This window comes from Arachis hypogaea, chromosome 2, assembly GCF_003086295.3.
Source record: "Arachis hypogaea cultivar Tifrunner chromosome 2, arahy.Tifrunner.gnm2.J5K5, whole genome shotgun sequence".
NCBI classification, from domain to species: domain Eukaryota; kingdom Viridiplantae; phylum Streptophyta; class Magnoliopsida; order Fabales; family Fabaceae; genus Arachis; species Arachis hypogaea.
This window is the reverse complement of record NC_092037.1, coordinates 1,415,954-1,438,873: the sequence shown is the minus strand read 5'-3', so window position 1 is coordinate 1,438,873 and position 22,920 is coordinate 1,415,954. Positions and strand designations below refer to the sequence as shown.

At 24.9% G+C, this 22,920-nt stretch overlaps 1 protein-coding gene across 1 annotated transcript; it reads right to left on the bottom strand.

Moving 5' to 3' along the window:
* Window positions 1–367: 367 nt before the first annotated feature.
* On the bottom strand, window positions 368–2,152 carry LOC112731464 (protein LURP-one-related 12-like). The gene is made up of 2 exons (XM_025780860.3): window positions 1,563–2,152; window positions 368–945 (listed from the first exon to the last, which is right to left on the bottom strand). The coding sequence occupies exons 1-2, from the start codon at window positions 1,785–1,787 to the stop codon at window positions 538–540; spliced, it is 633 nt and encodes a 210-aa protein (XP_025636645.1). The 5' UTR covers window positions 1,788–2,152; the 3' UTR covers window positions 368–537.
* Window positions 2,153–22,920: the final 20,768 nt, after the last annotated feature.

Genomic DNA, 22,920 nt, shown 5'->3' with positions numbered 1-22,920 from the left:
AGTTATTTATGATAGAACGTTTTATTTTTTTTTTATACAATAAATGGAAACACCAATAATTGCTTTAAAAAAGTACAATTTTTAGCTTTCGAACAATTTTTTTTTATATTTAACACCTGAATTAAGCACAACAATACAATTTAACTAAACCCATAAAAGATGGTTTAAATCAATTCTTATCATGGTAAGATTTAATGCAATTCTAAAATTAAGTGGTGACATAGATAGCTTCACATATAAAAAGGTTCACATATCACTATCTAAATGGAAATAGATTAACATCTAATATGTTGTATATATTCTTAAAACTTGAATCCAAGACTATTTTTTAGAAAATATTAAAGTATTCATGCTTTTGACTAAAGAATTTGATACAAGTATATTTCATCTTTATTTCCTTTTCACATAAAATTTAAATTTACAAGATGGCAAAGGTGGAACTCATTAAAAGGTACACCTCAAAAAAAGATTAGTCAATTACATCAAACACAAATATTTCTTTTTTTTAAAAAAGAAAAGGAGAGAAAATGCAAATTCTTAATCTTCTGTAGTAGGGTGCACCGGAGACTCCGTGGTTCCACTTTCAAAGTAATTCTCACCGTTGATCTGATCAAGGACCAAGACCAATCCCATGGCAAGTGCACCATCAAATCCAGGCTTAACGCAAAGCGAGAAGACTTCTTTCCCAAGCATAACACTTGTGGTGGAGTCCACCTTTCGACGAATCTCAGCCATTAATTTCTTCGCTGCGTTATAGATCTTGCAACAACGCTGCGAAAAGCAACCTTCGATGTGATACTCCACACCGGGCTTATCGTATACCTCCACTATAACACTCGCTCGTGACCGTCCGATTAAAGATGTTCTCTTCATACTGAACAATGCTTTATCACCGTCGATTCTTTCTCCTTTGAAACCTTCCCACCGTTGATGAAGACTGGGCCTCTGCATCACAAATAGAAACTCAGTGAGTCGACTCGAATAAACGAATAAATATCCTATTTTATTGGAATAAGTAAAGGGTACTAATTTTTAAGTTGATAACATTAGCTAATTTTTTATTGTAAAATTATTCTTTTAATTTTTATTTTTTTACAGTATTTAAGATTAAAATTCAGCATTTGAAATTCAGTATTTAGGATGTAAAATTTAAAAATTTAAGATAAAAATATTTAATTAAACTCATTTTATTGTAAAAAATATTTTACATTGATTTGATCCTTTACCATGCATGTAGATGATGTTAATCAAATAATTGTAATATTTTTTAAAAGTTTAGTTTTAATACAATAATATAATATACTAAAATAGTTATTTAAATAATTATTATTTTAATATAATAATACATAATTAGATATTGAATTGACAATGCATCAAATTCTTTTATTATAAAGCAAACGGAAAATTAAAATGATTTAGATATTTTATGTTGTCAAGTAAGTAGTACTAACTCGATCGAACTCACTGAGCTGACTCACTCACTCAGGATCAGAAGGGAAGAAGAAACAGAAAATTTAAGTAAATTAAGAACAAAAGAAACCGATCATGAATAACGAACGTACCTTTCGTTTTACGGTGAGAAGACAGCGACCTTGTGGATCCATGAGAACGAGCTCATCCTTGTCACGTGCATCGGGACCGTAAGAGTCAACTCGGAAAACGAGTTGGCCCTTGCAATCGTAGACGGTGAAGCCATCGCCAGCAAAGAACCGTGAAGTTTTCAGCACCGTCAGATTCCTCTCTTCTCCTGAAACGTACTCTTCTTGCACAACAAACTCTTCCTTCATAATAATAATAATAATAATAATAATAATAATAGTAATTCTCTTTTCTATGAGAAGCGGTGTAATTCAAATGAGCGATGAAGAAATGAGTAAGTTATTGAGAGGAGTGCATATATATATATATATATATATATAGTATATGGTTTGTGAGAGAAAAAGAATGGGAATTAACACTTTAATGTGTTACTCGGAGAATTTGATAAGCCTTTTATGTTTGGCGTGAGCTGTAAAGTGTAGGGCATTGGTTTCTCTTTCTCATTTAGAAATGTGGAATATATAAAAGGTTATGAAGAATAAACCTTAAAAAAAAAAAAGATATTGAGAAAAAGGTGTTTATAACGGTCGTGACTGATTATGTGAGTGCTCTTACTCTTCACTATTTTTCCTTTTTTTTTTAAATAATGAATATTATTGCAAAAGGTGGGATTTGCGTGTGTGCACTGTGCCCTACAGATATGGATGCTTGGATTGATATTGATTGATACTCTAGTGTATACTTATGTGGAACTTTTTTGACAAATTGAAAAGGAAAAAAATTTCCATTTTAATCAACAGATTTCTCAAAGTTATTATTTTACTAAAATATAATTTATAGAATAATTTTTTATCATTTACTGCTGACACTATATATTCTTTATCATCAAAGCGGGTATTAATAATTTATCCAAAAAATTATTTAATAAAATTTCAGTTTAAATTATTTTATATATGTGTATAAGTAAACTCAAGTTAATTTGTAATGTTTTTTATTTATTTAATTTTAATGTACTTTTAATATAAAATAATTTTATATATGTATTTAATTATATAATGTTATATTATTAAAAATAAATATTATTTTTATTAATTATATAAATGATTATTTAAAAAAATAAATATAATTATATAAAATATTTTATATTATTAATATATTAAAATTAAATTTTTGTTTATATATATATATATATATATATATATATATATATATATATATATATATATATATATATATATATATATTAAAAAATAAAAACACAACCGATAGAGACAGGGTTTAGTTAATGGTTAGTTGTTACTTACTCATCAGTCACCCCTTTGATTCTTCAATATAGATTGGTTGCCTTTTAACTTGGCTGTTAACTTTATAATAAATATTAAATAGTTTGGTTTTGGCTTTTGACTAACCTTGTGCGGTTTCTGGATACTCCAGGTGTTTTGGAGAAAGTACAGCTGGTTAGGGAAATAAATGTTTTAGTTTTTCTTTTTCATTTTTTTAGAATTGAATTCCTTCTTACTTAAATAATTTGTTATAAAATTATTTATTCAAAAATTTTAAATTAATAATAAGATGTTATGACTCTTCAAATAAAAATTTCTTTTACTCCTGAAATGTAATTATGCATAAGGTAAAAAGGATAATTTTTCTTTTTTAGCTTGTCCGATAAGAAATTTTTTAACAATAATCAAATTCTAAATATTAAAGTTTTTTATTTTATTATTAATAATCATCGGATTTTAAATTTTAGATTTTTTATTATAACAGTTTTAATATTATATTATAAAATTTATTATTCTAAAATTTAAACTAATTAAAAAATATGAATAATTATATTTTTAATATTTTTTAAATTTATCATTGATTAAAATTTTATAAAAAAATATTAATCTATTATTAAAATTATATTTCTTCAATTAATAGCATAATTGACATAGCATGTTCTTAAAAATATTTCTTAATTTATTTTATTTTATTTTATTTTATTAATTTAAATATATATTATATATTTGATTCAATTTATTATTACGTTAATATTTGAGTTATTGTTTACTAAATTTTTTTTATTTTTTTCTTTTTGATCTTAAATATTTTAATTTTAAATTTTTTATTTTTATCCGCTATTTATATTTTTTATTTTTAATATCAAATATAATATTTTTATTAACATTTTCTTGTAATTTATTGTTTAATATCTATATGTCCACTCTTAATTATACGATCGTAAATATTTTTTTTCAATTTATTAGAAGAACAAAATTTTATTCTTTTATTCTTTTATTTTATTTATTTCTGTATTTCATAATTTATTTATTGTAAAAAATTATATATGTTAGAAAAAAAATTATTTTCTCTTATGATGCATTATTTTTATTCTTTGAATTTTTTCATAAACTATAAAATATTATTATTTTTTATTATACTCGTTCTCTTCTATCATTTTACAAGAGTTAAGACAAGATATATTATACATTCATTTATCTTATCTTTAGCAGTTTTGGTAGGTGTTTAAACTAACAAAAAAAATGTTAAACTATTTTTAGATACAAATACAGCTATTTCAACTCAAGAATAGACAAAATATAATGATAAATTTTAACAGATAATAATATTGATAATATTATTTTAATTTTAAAAATAAATATAATACTAAAATATAAAATCGTTCTAGATAAATTTTAAGAAAAACAATTCTCTTTAATAATTATTTTGCTATGATAATAAAAAGGTATTTTATGGGCAAATTTTATCCAATATTATTAGATTGTATTTGCTCAAATCAGTTTTAATACAAGAGTAAAAAAATTTAAAATTTTACTCACAAATTATAAAAAAAATTATAAATTCAACCACTAATTTGTTTAAAGAGAAATCTTTAAAAAAAAAAGAATTTCAATATAAATATTTTAATTTAATTATAAACTATATATTATTATTATTGAGTAATTATTATTTCATCACTCATTGATTTTATTATTCTTAATATTAAAAATAATTAAATTTATAATTGTTTATAATAAAAATTACTATGTGTGTTTTTTATTTAAAAAAAATTATATATTTTTGTATATTATTGTGTCCATAATACCAATACACATATACTAGTTAATAATAATAAAAAAAATATGCCAAAGAGAAGACAATTTCACATAAGTCAACTCTTGCCTTTATTGTTGTTCATAAGTCAACTCTTGTTGAAAATATCAATCTACTTTTACACCGATTTAACAAGAAAAAAATTTTAATTTGTCAACATGTAGCTAGGCGTCTTTGAAGATAAAAGTTTGCGAAAATCACCATATTTTATTTTCTTATTAATCATAACTGTTTACGCTAAACAAAATTTACAGAATTTAGTTAGTCAGGCTTTAGGACCCACAATAGAAAAATATGAAATTAGATAAGCAATTTAGATGAAGTTTGGTTTACAACCCAAAATATTTTCCTAACTTCTCCAAAACTTGAAATATAACTACCATTACTATAAAATTAGAAGATCTTCACTATCCAAATTAAATGATAGGGACATGTAAATAACTTAGCTTAAGAGTTCAGATCCAACTTTTTTCAAGCTGAAAACGAGTTAAATCCTAAAATATTTTTTGAAATTGGCTACATGCATTAAAGTAATATCTAAAATTTCGCATTTTGTAACAGTTGTCTTGTAAAAAAGGTTAACCTATAATAAAGTTTTTGACTCTATTTATTTATTTTTAATTAGGTAGGCATCCTACAAGAGAACACATTTTAAGTTATAGGCTTGGAAAAAATTACGTTATATATAGGGCAATTTATATAAATAAAATAAATAGGAAAAATATTACACAAATATAATAATTCAAAAAATCAGACATAAATGCAACAAATTTATTTATATATAATTTGTGATATCCTAACGCGATTTTTAATTACACGTAATCTGCTAAATTCTGTTACGGATTACGTTCAAATGCTGAAATACATAAATCACTACACTCTGCAGCGGTTTATGAAGAGATAGGTCCAAAGTGTGTTCTGCGAGACTTTGTAGCGGATTATGAAGAGCATGGCATAATGATACAAATTAATGAATGCCAGTATAATAGTAAGAAATCATAATGTAAAAAATATGAAGTGTGTGTTTGGCAAACGCGTTAGAGAAAAGAAAATTTTTCATCTAATTTTTTAACAGTAACCAGCCACCAAAAACATGAACATAGAAGCAACAAATTTTAGCTTCACTGTGTTCATGGAATCACTTCTCTTTTCTCTAACACGTTTGCGAAATACACACTTCATATATTTTACATTATGATTTTTTACTATTATACTGGTATTCATAAATTTGTACCATTGTGTCACTCCTTTTCTAATTCGCTACAGAATTTTACAGAATACATTTTGGGCCTATTTTTTTTAAATCGCTGTAGGATGTAGTAGTTTATGTGTTTTAGTGTTTGAACGTAATCTGCGACAAAGTCTAATGAATTATATGTAATTAAAAATTGCGTTAAAATATCACATATTATATATAAATAGGTTTTAAATTGTTATATTTATATAACACTTTTGACTATTTATTTTATTTATGTAAATTATCCTTATATATGAATAGTTTTTATAAAGTTATAACTTTAGGTCATCACATGGATCCTTAAAATATTTGGCACTCTTTATGGGAACGGAATATATATAGAGGTCGGTTAAGAGGATATGATTTATGGTGGTTGTTTGGTTTACTGTCATAGCTAGCAAGCCAAACATATAATTATGAGACAATAAAAAGTAAAATGTACAATAATCTTTGTGTTTGGTTTTCGTTTTACTTTTCCAAAATTACTTGCAAATTTGGTTGGCGTTATGTTTGGTGACCTAAAGTTGAGTTTTACATACTCTCCGATTTTCTGGAAATTAAATTTTTGTTTGGCCATTATATAAATAGAGAGAGGGGTATATTTTAGTATTCTATGTTACGGTGGCTATAATGGTTATAATATTTTAAAAATATTAATAAAATTAAAATATTTTTTTATTTAGCAGCGCTTTTTAAAAGAGTTGTTGAAAAAAGTATTATCAAATTGTAAAGAAAAATATATAATTTTAATTTTAGCAACACTTGTATAATTACTATAATTATTATAAAGATAAAATTGAATCAAATTAAAAAATTAAGAATAAAATTAAAATAAAATTTAAAAATATTTTTTTTAATTTTAAAAGATAAAAAATATTTTACTCTTCTTGTTAATTATACATCTCTAAAAAGTAGCGTTTTATATGGATGAACTTCCAAGGTATAGCTCGTCTCTTGCGCTGTCGTAATATGCCTTTTTTTTAATGGAGTGAGAATAACTCGGACGTCAAAGAGTAGATGAACTTTCGAGGTATATCTCGTCTTTGAGAAAATTGAATTGATCTCTTCATCTCTAAAGGATGTATACTTCGACAAGAAGAACACGGAAGGTGGGTACCTGCAAAAGACACTCCGACGCTTATGTCAATAAGTGTTTAAAAGGTATAAGAATTCTATAATTATAGAATGTTTAACATAAAATAGAACTTATCATGTGATATATAATAATTCTATGAATATAAAATGTTAGACATGAAATAGAACTTATCATGCATGAAATGGAATTTATCATGTCTGTTCCTTGAAATATAGAAATTGGTGTCTTTATAAGCATAGAGTTGATGTTATGACCGTTTGTCATTAAGTCAGAATAATGGTTATTAAAATCATCCGTTACAAACTTAGAATGAAGGTAAATAAAGTCGAGTTATGACTTATAATGCACAATAAAGATCGAGTTATAAGGTGATGGATTATATAATTTAATTCAAAATATATATCATAGATATTAATGAGGGCCTATTATTGTATTTCTTGAGCTTTTATTGTCAAACACACATGCACGTACATGCGCGCACACATAACTACCGAAATTAATCTTTTCAAATTAAAAGAGATGAACACTTTTTTTTTAAGTTTATTTATCTTATAAAATTTTTATAAATATATGAAAAAAATTAAGTAAAAAAAATATTTTTTACTTAAAAAGAAAAACAAACGCATTTATATTACGATCATATAGCAATATTAGGTGATGAACTTTGCTTTCTACTAGAATCCAATCCAAAATAGTAAACCCGTTCGTGTGGGTATGAAAATGAAAAAGGAAGAATATTGCATGCATGGGAAAGACTTCATTCACATGGGGAGTGGAAAATTAAAGAGAATAAATTCCTTTCTAATATCGAATACAAAATGTTGCCTTTTATCTTTGTACTCCAATATATATATGGATATCATAATCTAACCCTAAATTTTAGATTCATTCTAATTAAGCTAAACTATGTGTAACCGATCATGTGAAATATGTATTTTTATATTAGCAGCATGGACAAGCATAATATATAATTCAATGCAAGTCAAAAAGAAATTAAAGCAATCTTAATTGGTGGGCTTCTTAGTTCTTATTAATTAATAAGCATGGACCTCAAATTTTCAAACTCATGTTCACGTGTCACATTTTCTTTTTTCAGTAAACTAAAAGTTTGGGTTAATTTGATATGAAAAAAATCATCATGGTATTAAGACTAAATTGTGACCTCTAAACTCTCGAATATGTCGGGAAATTTTTATGTGATTACACCTATCAATGATGGTTTAATTGCAATCTCGTATAAACTCTAGAATAATGTTTAGAAGACAATAAAAAATTTATTCAAATAATTTAAATTTATCTTATTAAATATTATTAATTATCGTTAAAATTAATAAATATTAAATAAAATAAATTTAAATTTTTTAAATAACTTTTTATTACGTAACTTAACTTTCGGTATATAGAAGATCAGGGAATAGGATAATTTAGGCAATTTTGTTGGTTACATATAGTTACGGCTCAGCTAGTTATTGTGACAATAAAAGAAATATCAGGAGTTAACACTTTTATTAACATTATTAGGCAACATTTAATTAATGTTTTATATTTATATTATTAGAATTTAAAATTTAGAGTTTAAATTTAAAATTTAATATTTATTATTTAAAATGTTAGTCTAATATTAATAAAAAATAATAAATTTGTTAGTTATATATTATTACTTATTATAACAATTCAGTTCTTAGATTGAGTCTAAAATAGTAGTCGATTTATGAATATCTTTTTTAGATTGCATTGGAAAGAAGACTAAGATTGAAAAACAGATATTAGGAGACAGAAATCGAAAAATAGAGAGATTGAGATCAAATTAAATATTTATATTGTATTTAGTATAAAATATACAAGACTGAATTATATCATAATATCCTATTTTATTTAAGATAAATATAAAAATTATAACAAATAAAATTACTTAAATATCTTTGTTAATTAACCTTAATACATTATTATTATAAGAATTTAACCTCAACTCAAAGCTCAAAGAGAGTTATCGTAAGACCATATAGAATGGCAGACAGAGGCTCTTGCAGTGGCAGTTCTGATGGCAGCAATTCTCCCCTTCGTTATTCTCTCTCTCTCCCTCTCTCTTTCTCCCTACGACAACAGCGGTGGTAGCTAGCGACAGTAGTGGCTCCCTGGACCATCGCCTTCCTTCACTTTCTTCTGCGAACTCTCCCTCGATCGCTTTTCTCGATCCATGTCTTTCTCCTTTGCCTGAGCCGAACTCACTCTCATTCATTACAACCACAACAGTGGACACTGACGAATACGATTCTTCCTGCACTGTCAATCTATTTTTTTTCTATTCTCTCTTTCTCTGTTTCTTCATTTCTTTCACTTGGGTAGTATGGTAAAATTGGAGAATGAAGATACGGTGAAAGGATAGAATGGAAATTCGAAAAAATATTATTAAAATTAAATTATTTTTTTTAGAAATTTGAGTTTTTTGTGTCTCCATTTTTTAAAGTACTAAAATTTTAGTTTTAATTTTTATCATAAAACACAATACTGAATTTCGATCTCTCAATCTCAATTTCAAAATCTAAAAATAAAGACTACCTTAGTACTGATAATTATATCAATTCACAAAAACATAATCTAGATTATATATATATATATATATATATATATATATATATATATATATATATATATATATCCACGTATGATTATGTTTACCTCTCACACGAATCTATTTAAATCCTTTTTAGTATATGTTTCACATCTAAACACGATAAATAAAAAGTTATATTACACATCTAAAATATGTTATTTATTCTTAACTATATTTTTACAGTTCTTAGATTATTAATAACTTAAATATTAGAGTCTCTTATAAATACATACTAAGAATAAAGAGATCTAATGCTTCTTATAAATTTATGTTCTATGAGTGGAAGTAATCGTAATCTCACATCGCGAACACTTATGTATAACATTCTAATATGGTTTTATTTTGTTTCATTGTTTATTAATTAGTTGCTCTAAGTCCTTGATATCATCATGAGTCCATACCTTGTGTAATTCTATTATTATTATTATTATTATTTGGTTTCTTAATTGTTAACCAAATTCACATTTTTGCAGTTGAACATATTATTTTTTAGGTGTTGCAAGAAGTGATGGAGCTTAAAATAAAATTTTGGAGGAGGGTCGGATAAAAGATAATTGTCAATATATTTTTTATATGAATCTTATTTAAGATAAGTTCGTCTAACCTCATTTCTCTGATTTAAGTGATATTACCAAATTTGAAGCCTTTTTCTAGGGTCTCGTTCCAAATAATTAAGGTCAAACTAATCAGATGCGATTCTTTGAACTTTTGAAGGTTGTATCTCACTTTTTTCGTGTTTCATTAAAGTAAAAGAACTATCTACAGGTTTTGATATTGTAAAAGTTATATGTTCTCCTTCTTAAATATTAACCTTCCTTTTAAAAAATGCATCAATTTTTTGATTTTTTATGATTATTTTATATAAAAATTTAAATATATTTCCTGTAAAATATGTAAAAAGAAGTTAAAAGGACAAATATTAAAATTTATAATATTTATTGAATTTTTTTATCAATTTATACAACTACGATAGTATCAATACTTATTGAATATTCTAATATTTTTTATCATATAAAAAATTAAATCAAATAAACAATAAAATATAAAATAATATTAAATTACATAAATAAAAAATACCTAATTTTTATATTTGAACTCAAAGGTAGAGGGAATGTTACTTATTGAATAAAGAATTGCGTTCAATTCAGTTCAAATTCAACATGTTTTGAATGTTTAAAATTAAAAATTATTATGCAATAAAAACAAGAGATGAAGATTGAATTTTAGTATTTTAAGTTATAATAAAATATTTGAGCCAACTTAATTATTTTTTATTTTTTAAAAAGTATTATTAATTTTCTTAACAAAAATTTAAAGAGACCATAACCTTTCTTATCTCAACTAAACTCCGCCCCTGATTACAAATAGCTATTAGCATATTGGTATATGTACTCACATAGAGAACAATCACCTTGGTGCACGTATATATGTTAATTTTAGTGGCCCAATTAAATGCACAAATATATGATTATTTAACAGATTAGTTTCAACAAGCTAAGCAACTTTCTAATGCCAATCGATTCGTTGATGCACTATTAGTAATAAGAACTCATTGCGTGTGTTATTTGCACAATTCACACCACAACGTGCTCACTTCATATTTGACAATACTTTTAACTTTTTGGAGAATTAGAATAATAACCATAAGTATATATAAAATTCATCTTCATTCATTGATCTTTCGGCAGTAATTATTATTATGCTTTAGATGAGGCTGAATATGTAACATTATTATACTTTAAAAAAGCTCTTACTATATATTATTAGTCTTTAAAAATTAAAATAAAGCATCATCTATGAAGTTAAGAAGTTGCCATTTCATTGTTAAAATTTGGTGAAGCTAATAATCTTCATTTTGGTGGGGTTGGTATTTGGTAATGGGCCAACTTAATTAGAAACACCAACTACTTTAATCATCGATAATGCCAGAGACAAAAAAAAGCAAGAATTTGTCGTATTTAGCATTCATTAATTGTCGCAACAATTAATAAATGCTAAATAAGATAAATTATAACTGTTTTGTCAATTACCGATATATTCCTCAATCACTAATATATATAATTTTTTTGTCAAAGAGCTCATCCATTTACTGATACTGGATAATTTTGAAGATTAAGAATCTAGTTATTTCTGAAAATCTATAACAAAACAAACGTATTTTAATTTGTTCTTAAGAATATTAAAATAATTTCCAACCATTTATAGCATTATATAAATTTTTTTTTATAATACTCGGGTATAATATTTTCAAACATAATATATTCTGAGAATATGTTTCTTAACCTTGAAACAAACGCTCACTAAAAATATTTGTTCTCTCATTCTTTTCGCTTTATTATCCAAAACAGTTTTAAAATAGTCAATTTGTTTAATATTCTTATTGAGTTTTGGTATTTTAGTGTTTTTTTTTTTCCTCTTTTCTGTTAACCCAGCTTGTTCCGTTAATTGTGGTTTTGGTCAAACCTTTTAAATTAATTGTACATGCCTTATCTATCTTTCCAATCTTACATAATCAATATGGCCGAAAATCTAGTTTTTTTTTTTGGGGTGTTTGATGAATTGGAAATTGGGCTTGTTTATCAATATGATTAAAGTTTAAAAGCATTCTGTCCAAAAATATTGAAAAGGAAAAAAATAGGTTGGAAAGGATCCTAATTCTTGACCCAAAAATAACGAAAGAAAAGGATCTTTACCCCCTTCCCCCACCAAAAAAAAAAAACAAAAAAGGAATACTCACTTGTAAATTGTAATCTTGGTTTTAACAATAATTTTAATTACTATAGGAAAAAGGCCAGCTATGATGCACGGACATTGACACGGACACGGGATACATCGATACGCGAATTTTAAAATCTTATCTGACACGGGGACACGTATACATATAAAATATAAAGTATTTTTTAGATAAATCGTAATGATATTTTGAAATTTAAATGATATTAAAATATAAATTAAAATTTTTAACTATTTTTAATGTCTTATTTTAATTATATCAAATATTTAAAATATTTTTTATTTAATAATAATAATATATACTATATCTAAATTTATTTTAAGAATATATGTTAAAAATAAGATTGAACACGCTGACACGTGATGGTATTTAGGCGTGTCCATGTGTGTTCGGAGAAGAATTTTCTATTTTTTATTAAGACACGGTTGGACACAGCAGACACGCGTGTCAGACGAGTGTAAATGAGTGTCGTGTCATAGGGGCCAGCAATATCCCATTTATTATTCGCCGATAACCTTCTCATTTTTGCGGAAGCGACCCTACATCAGATGCAGAATGTTATTGAAACGATGAACAACTTCTGCAATGCATCGGATCTAAAGATAAATCATGCCAAAACTTCTATGGTGTTTTCAAAAAATATTTCAAATCAGTCCAAGCAAGATTTGTTCAAAATCTCAGGTTTTAAAGAAAATAAGGAGTTGAAAATATACTTTGGTGCTATGATCAATAACAATAAGAGAGAAAAAGATAACTATAAAGAGGTCATCGAACGAGTTCAAAACAAACTTAAAGGCTAAAAAAGTAAATGTATCTCCCTAACAAGAAGAATTGCCTTTGGCCCTACTATCACAAAACAAAAAACAATAATTTTCATATCTCCATTTTATATCTATTAATTAATTAATTATCCATTTTTAAATAAGCAAATATGTTAATATATTAGTTGAAAGTATTGAAATATAAAAAAAATGAAAAATAAATTTACAAAGTTGCTCTTAGTATTAATAGTAGTAGTATTTTAGAAAAAAATGTTTAACAAAATTGACAAATAGTTGGTTAAAAAAATTAATCTTAAATAAATCCACTAAATAGGTAAGTATTCGTGGAAAAAAAAAATATTTTATACGGAAAGAAATGGAGAAGTACTTCCTCCAATATCAATAATTAAGGCATGTTTAGTTCTCATTTTCTTTTTATTTTTTTCGGTATTTATTATGTTTCTAGAATTTTATAAAATAAATAAAATTTTATTTATAATTTTTTTACAAGATTATAAAATAAACTGTTAAAGACATAATTATTCATATTGTCTTTTTTTATTAACTTAAATTTTTTTAAAAAATAATATCACGATATGATATCAAAATTTTATACTAAAAAAAATTTAAAATTTAATTTTTGATAAATTTTAAAAGTGAAAGAAAAATAGTATAAGATAAAAAAAACTTATATAAAAATTAAACAAACATAAAAAAAGTGTTTGTTTAAGAGAAAATATTAAAGATATAATTATTTATATTATATTTTTTATTATTAAAAAAATACAAATTAAATATACTCTGAATATATCCAATTTCAAAATATCACTTTTACTAATAACTTATTTATTCACTATTCAACACTTCAAGTGCAATTAGGATTGGACTTTTTTCACTTACCCATTTGATAAAGATAAAGTAAATAAATTTCAAGTCTCCCAATATCTAACTAGCTATTAGGGGTGTTATCGGTTCGGTTCGGTTTGGTTCAATTTTAAATAAAAAACTAACTGAATTGATCTGTTCGGTTTTTATATAATATCAACTAATCGGTTTGTTTACGCAACAACCGAACCGAACCGACCGATCCAAAACGATTTGGTTCGGTCAGTTTTTTCGGTTTTTAAATATAACTAATAGAAAATTAATCTTAGTAAACTGATGTTCAAAACAATCAATAAACTGAAATAATATTACATTACATTCAAATTCAACATAATTTCAACTCATTTCAACAACTAAATATAAAACAAATACATTTGTTAAATTTAAAATTTCTATTTCAATATATTACTAAATCATTTTTACGGTTCGATTCGATTCAATTTCTGCCAAACTAACTGAAAACTGAACCGAACCGAACCGATCGGTTTATTTCGAAAAAAACAAAAAACCAATATTTTTTTTGTTTTTATTTGATTATTATAAATTTTGATTCGGTTTTATAGTAAATTTCAGTTTGGTTCGATAACTTATACCCGTACTAACTACAACAAATTCAAATTGTGAGTACTTTAATCATGTGAAAAATCCACTGATACAATACAATACAATGCAGCTATAGCATGCGAAGTCCTAAGTCTATTAATTAAATTAATTAATAAATGAAGATGCATATATAGACCACACAGAATGTTCACTGTAGATTGAGATGGACGAGACATATGGTGCTTGTTTGAGTCCAGCCGCATTGTAATATTATTCTAATTTCTAAGTCACACTTTGCACTTTACACTGAAACACACCCTTGGAATAGCTTCTGAACCCTGCTTTGAATTTCCTGTACTTTGGTCAACATTTTGACTATGTAACAACATCATATCATATCAATTTGCCTCAGCTTTAAATAACCAGTCTTTTTATATATCTGCTCTTTCCACTGAATATATATAGCTACTTTCTCAAATATTTTTACTTCTCTAGTAGGTAGTTTTGCATAAATATGTATTAAGTAATATGGGATTTTTTTAAATTAAATAAATATAAAATTTACGAAAATATATAAAATATAATTATTTAAATACATAGTTTGTCATTTCTCGAGTAATGAGAGAGTTTCAAAAATTGAACACATCTCAGATATTCAGATCTCAATCTGTGCCAGAAGAGTTAAATGGGGTCTCAGTATCCGAGATACATGTATATATAGAATACGAGTTCAATACTCGAGATATACACAATGTGTAAATTGATGACTCAGTATCTGAGATATGCTTATCCAATTTAATTCAGTAATACACATTTTGGGACATTTTTATGATTAAACAATCAAATTAATTTTTACAAAAATTGAAATTATATATTTTTTTAAGTCTTCAAAAATTAATCTCTTCATATAGATTGACCTCTGTTTTATTTTGAAAAAAAAAATTAATTTGTTCTATAATAATATTTATATATTTAATATGAATAATTCTCAAAAATTTTTAGAATAACAAAAATTTGTTAAGAATGAAAATATTCGATCTATAATTTGTTGGAGACAATTAAATTTAGATACTTATTTTATTTTTATTATGAAATTATATTTAATTAACTTTTTGTCATATACATGTTGATATATTAAATTAATTATAATTAAGCCAAAAAATTTGTTCGTATAAATGAAAGCTACTATATTAAGTAGAAAAAAAAAGAGATTAACTATCATCTTTAAATTAACTTTTTTGGGTGAAATAACAATTCAATACAATTCCAAAAATATTTACAAGAATATATAATATCTTTCATGACTTTTTCAACCAACAAGCTAAGAAGAATTGTTCATGAGGTCATAGCTTGTTTTCTACTGAAAACTAGAATAAATCATCTTATTGCTCACCTCCAATTGAAGATAAGAGCTGCAAGATAAAGATACGAATAAATAATATATGTGACCAATGGTTAACTAGCTAGGCTAATATAATATAGCAAGAGTTTTAAGTGTATTGAAAACATCGGTATTTCAGTTATTTTAACCATTGATTTGAATTATAAAAATATATATAATAATATAATATATATTAATTGAAATCAACTATTAGGTAGCATTTGTTTTGAGGTATTGAGATAGAAACCGAGAGATTGAGATTCAGTATCATATTTGTTGGTTCAAAGACTGATACTAAAATTTTTATCTCTGTTCCCAAAATTTCAGTATTTTAGTACCTCCAAAATATAGGGACACATGAGACTAAAATTTTTAGAGATGGAAATTGAAACTTTAATAATATTTTATACCTAAAATATTCTCATTTCAATTAATTGATTCCAATTTTATTCTTGTGCAAATCAAAGTAGAATTTCATTCTTGTTTCAATTTATATCTCCCACTTTGCACTAAACAAAACACTGAAATTTATTTCAATATCTGTCTCATAGTCTCTGTTTCTCAGTCTTAGTCTTTCTGTCTCTGTTTCTTCACCAAATGCTACCTTAAAACAACTAGAATACTGGTGCTTTCGGTGGCTAATTTTATATTGGGTTATTATTAGTGTTTTTCATTAATATTATGATGTTTTGGTATAATACAGTGATATGGGATAAAAAGAAATCGTGAGTAACGATTTTAAATAAGACAAAAATTTAAAAAAGTTAACAGAAATCGTGAATTACGATTTTAAATAAGACAAAAAAATAAGAAATCCTGAGTCACGATTTTAATTTTTTTAATTTAAGAAAATGTGATTTATGAAATTGTGAATAACGATTTCTTTTGTTATAAATTGTAAGTAACGATTTGTATTATACATCACACTTGTGAAATATATTCATTTTAACTCATATCCACGTAATACACCGTATCATGCATCATATATATATATATATATATATATATATATATATATATATATATATATATATATATATATATATATATATATATATATATATATATATATATAGTTTTAAATTTTGAAAATGTAAATAAATAGATTAGTACAATTGTTTGGTAGTATAGCTTTGGAAAATGTAGTTGTAATGCAAATATGCAAAACTAAGCTAATTAATTAAATAGGTTCCATTGTTTGGTACTTGCAGCTGTTGCAAGAGAAAGGGAAAGAAAAAAAGGAGCAAATGGATTCTCTCTAACCTTTTGCTATATAACACAACTAGCTAGAATGATTGACATGACTCAGTTTTCGATCCATGCATGGTACCGTGTGGTGTGTAAGACTTCTCTTTTATGGAAAGAGAATCTCTTTAGGACCAACTAAAATTCTTATTAGGTTATATTTCATATGTTTTTTTGTAATTTTTAATTTTTTTTCGTTTTTAGAGTTTTATATAAAAATGGGGGAAATAACAAAATTAATGAAATTTTATTGTATATTTTAACTTTTTTTTATAAAATTCTGATAACACTAGAAGTAAAAATGAAAACATAAACTAACTAAATGTCTATTTTTAAACCAGTGATATATTCAAACGAAAATATTTGGCAACAAAAAAATATTAGCAAAAAATAGTCAGAATTTACTTTATTTAATATTTATTAATTGTCGCAACAATTAATGAATATTAAATAAAACAAGTTCCAACTGATTTATTTTTTTCCTAACATTACCGATATTCAAATATTATAAATTTTTTTGTGTTTTTTAAAATTGTAAAAGGTATACAAATCGAAAGCTCTAATTTCTATACTTAATTTTTTTAAAATAGAAATCGGATAATCTAATTTCAAAAATAAAAAAGTTCAATTTTTATACCTTACAAATCTAAAAAGTACATAAATTGAAAAAACCGATTTTTTTACTCTAAATTAAACAATATCACATTTGATATTAAGTTATTAACACCCAACAGTCTATAATCCAAAAAATTCCATTTTTAACCGAATATCAAAAATAGAAAATGAAACTAAACATATCCCTAATTTTTGTGTTAGCCAGCTACGCAAGATTTCAAACTGTACTATATATGCTTTCTATGTATAATGAATTTAATTTATTGGTGCTTTTATTATGATTTGATATGAATATATTGTTTTGTTTGCCAATTTTGTTATAGTATAATATCGCTTTTTATTTTTGATATGGAAGAGAGGATTGAATAATACAATACTATAGAAAAGAGGGATGTTTTTTATATATGTAGTGTTAGTAGTGTTTTAGTAGAAATTCAAAAGACTGTTTTGAATTGAGAAAAAAATAAAAAAATAAAAACTTTAATCGGAGAGTCCGTTTTGATTTAAAACATAAAAAAATTTTCAAAGAAAAATATTAGAGATAAAATATGTTGCCAATAATGAATTATATGGGTGAAATAATTGCTTCTAGTTAGCATGCATAAAAAAATATGATTTAAGTTATTCAATTTATGCATGAAAATCAGTTTACACAAAAAAATGTATATTAATTTCTTTGTTTTAAAATAATTGCCATTTAGACACATTGAATGCATTAAGGAAAAAAAAAAGTCAAAACAATGATTATTTTGACTTGAAGAAAATACTAGAATATATGATGAAGTAATAATAAGAATTGATAGAGAAATGTTGAAATTGAGGATGTAATTCACTAACTAACTAACTAACCCAGAGCGGTTATTGTGATCAGTGGCAGCACGAAATGCAAGACAAACATTGGTGACTCTCTTGGCGCCAATGCTTGAGCTGCTTCCCATTAACTGATTCAAATGGATTCCCATTTTCTTGTAATCTGAAAACTCTCTTTCCATTAACAATCCTCTCAGATTCCTTAGAAGCTTTTCCGATTCGTGAAAGTAAATGTTCACTACTTCGGAGACAAAGTTTGGAGACGTCTCATCCTGCAACTGCTGAAGCTGCAAGAATTGCTCATCCAACACTCCCTGTTGATCTCATGCATTATAATTTAATAAATAATTACTTTTTTTTATTAAAGATAGGAGACTCGAACCCCAACCTCTTAATTGAGTATGGAGATAGAGACTATGTCATTTGAGTTATAACTCATTGTCATCTAAAAATACATTGTTAGTAATACTTTAAATACTTAAATTATTAAACAAAAATATATCTAATAATTTTTTTAAAAGAATTTTAATCCAAAAAAAATAACATTAAATGATTTTAGATAGAAACTCAGGTTAAGTTAACTTCATTGATAATTGAGAAACGTTAGAACTCTCAACTATCAACTTCCCATGAAGTTAAATGTGCAGAGAAAAATATTACCTGGTGGAAGAGAAAAGCAAGAAGACGGTTCATGTCGGCCCACAAGAGGTCCGCACCCAAACCAAGCATCCAGAGAGGGAGACCCGTTTTGGCTGACGATCAATTCACTCAACACAACACCAAAGTAAAGAAATCACACTTTATATTATTGATGATAAGAGTGGCAATGGAGAAGAAGGAAGAGAGATAATTTGTTAATTAAGAGTGGAACGAACACTACACAGTACAGAAAGAGCAAAGGCAAAGGTGTATTTGTTGGAAAAGAAAGTGTTTGTGTTTGTGTTTGCCGCGGGAATACCACTCTTATTTAAAGCCTTCAATTCCACCACATTAATTATTCTTCTCTTTCTTCCATTAATTTATCGATTTCCTAAACACAATGGTAATAAATACAACTATCTTCTACTCTAGTTAAGCTAAAGTTATTGTTAATAATTGAATTTTAATTTTTTTATATCATATCAAAAGTATAAAATTATTTATTTATTTTTAATTTCCTTTTAAAATAGTAATTATTTAAATTAAAAAATCGACAAGATAAATTTTTTTGGTACTAGTAGTATGTAGCTGGGAATGGATCATCTTAATTATTAAAAAAAATTTGAGAGTGTAAAGTATAATTTCTAATATTTTATTATTATTTTTTTTATATTTATTTTTTGTCTCACTTATAAAATTAATAACAAAAGATTATACTTTACTCGAAAAATTAAGAGATCCATTTTTGTATATAGCTATAGTAATAAGTGAATGAAAAAGAATAAGTACGGAATAAAATAATTAATAATAATATTTTTAATGCAATCTCATGTAAACTTAATTTTATCGGAGATAAATTTTAATCATTTTATTGATATATGTTCATATTATAGCTAAATATATTTGAGATTTTAGTTATTAATTAAAATATTTAATTAACATGTGTCTTAAAAAAATATATGATAAATTTATTATTAGTAAAAAATTTTAAATATTTTTATTTAATGAATGTAAAATAAATACATTAAATACTTAAAATTTTAATATTTTTAATAAAAAATTTCTTGATTTATAAACTTAATATGTATTCTTAAAGTACAAGATAGATTCTTAATTAAATAAGGCTATTTTAGGAGCTTGTTTTTGAGTTGCTTAATTAATGTTTAATTATAATATTTAGATTTTATAATTTTTTATTTTTACACTTTATAATGATATATAATTTTATAAAAGATAATAAGTCTAATATCAGTTGTATTAATTAAATTTTTTTCCTTCTAAGGACAATTCTATCAACTATTATGATTTTTTACCATTATATTTTTTGAGGTTTTATTATTTTAAAAGGGTCTCGCTAATTTTTGAAAGGTAATAAAACTTTTAAATTTCTAGTTTGAAATAAACAATTCTTTTATTAAACATCCTAACAAGTATTGGTTTTAACATAAGAAAATATAAAAAATTTAATCTTTTAATATATTTATTTTGTATTCATTAAATAAAAACATTTAAAATTTTTTACTAATAGTAAATTAGGACACATGTTAGCTGAATTAAACCGTCAACATAATTATTTTAAGGTACATCTTAAATGTGTTTGTTAACAGCATCTAAAAGAAAATTCTTTCTAAAATTTATTTTAAAAGTTTCTCAATACATTAAATATACAAAAGATTAAAAAAAAGTATTATATTTTGAGAATATGGCTTAAGCTAAAAAATAAATATTTGGATCATTTAAATTTTAAAATCTATTTTAAAGTGTAAAGTGTAATTTTTTGTTATTTATTTTATAAGTGACACTAAAAAAAATATAAAAGAAATATTGGAGAGAGAAAGATCGTATTTTATTTTTTAAAATAAAAATTTAAAAGTTAAATTTAAAAATAAATGTGGAAAATGGTGGATGGGCGTGCACGCAGGTGTTGTTGTGTGGGGATATCGAGGTGAATGTGGGATATCTGCCGGACCATCCTACATATCACCTGGTGACCTGCTGTTCCCTTCTCCGGTCACTTCGCATGCGCCTGCCCTTGCCAGCTCTGTGCGCCGTTGCTGCCTCTCCTCCCCCCCGACAACTCCCTGCAGCCGGTAACCTGTCAGTCTCCCACCACTCCCCATCTTTCCCACCTTATGTTCACCACTCCCCCAATATGTTTACCCTGCACACTACAATACTTGTAGAATTTACATCCTCTTTTATAATTTAATTTACTACTATTATATATGCTACATAATTAATCTTAAGTTTAAATTTAATATGCTAATAAATATAAAAAATTTATACAAATAACTAATTATATATTACTGCATTAGTTAATAAAAATTATCTAAATATATAAATTTAATAAAATATTTTTATATTGCAACACATCAAAATTTGATTTCTCAAAATTTGCATCGTCATCATGTTATGGTGTGTTTGTTTGAGGTGAAAATGGGAGGAAAGAAAAAGAAAGGAAAGAAATAGAAAGAAAAATAGTTATTTTTTTTGTTTGGTTGAGGAGAGAAATGGAAGAAGAAAGAAAATGAATGAAAAAATTTTGGTGGGACTCCAATTTTTTTTCCTTCTAACAATGAAGAGAAAATGGAGAGAAAACTAATTCTCTTTCTACTTCTAATATTACCCATTTACTTTTTTTAATATATTTTTATAATATAAGGGTAAAATTGTCTTTTTATAACATTTCTTTTCTTCTTATTTTTCTTTCATCCAAACACATCTAAGGAAAATAAAAATCCATTCAATTTTTTTTCTTTTTATTTCTTTCCTTTCTATTTCTTTCTTTCCAACCAAACATAGCCTTAGTATTACAATTGTGAGGAGTGTTAAAATTAGTTCCACATCAAAAAAAATAAAAAAGAATGAAAAATTTATAAAATGAGAAATTCATTAACTTATTATTTTAAGATTTTAAATTGGATGTAATATTTTTTTATCTTATATTATCTCACTTGATTCTTTTTCGAAATCTCGTTAGTGATCGAGAAGTAGCTATTATAATATATTCATGAAAATATAATAATGTATGATTCATTCACTCTTATTTTTTATTTTTAACTCTTTCCCGAGGAAGGAATGGTAATAAATTAAAAGTTAAAAAAGAGAGCAAGGAAAAAAAAGAAGAAATGGTGGTGCATTGAAGTCAGGGCTGAGAGGAGCAGAGGGAAGGGTTAACGCCCGTTGAACAAGGCCCTGTTCTGTGACTCAACTCAGTCACTTCAATTCAAAAAGCTTCTGCCCATGGTGGCCACGTGCTGCAATATGCTCCACTTCCACTTTATTTTCTCTTTTCCAAACATTTTAAATTCAATATCATAAAATATTTACTAAATTTATAAAAAATATATTCAATACATACATATGATAATTTTTTTGAATTTTTTTTACTAATAAAAGCAATCTTTTCACAATAATATTATCCATGCTATTATATAATACTATTAAAGTGATTTTAAAACTTTAGCTTTTATATAATTAAAATAATATTGAAAATTAATTTCAATGGAAATTAATTAATTAATTTATTATTTTTCTCAAAAATTTAATAATTATTGAATTAAAACTTTTTGATATTTTAAAAATTTATACAAATATATAAAAACTATTTAAAAAATAACTAAATTCACTCTAATAATATAGTAATGTATTGTCTTGTTGTGTTACTTCTAAAAATTCTAAATAAATGTCCATTTATAATTGAACATAGGAATCAAAATTAATTA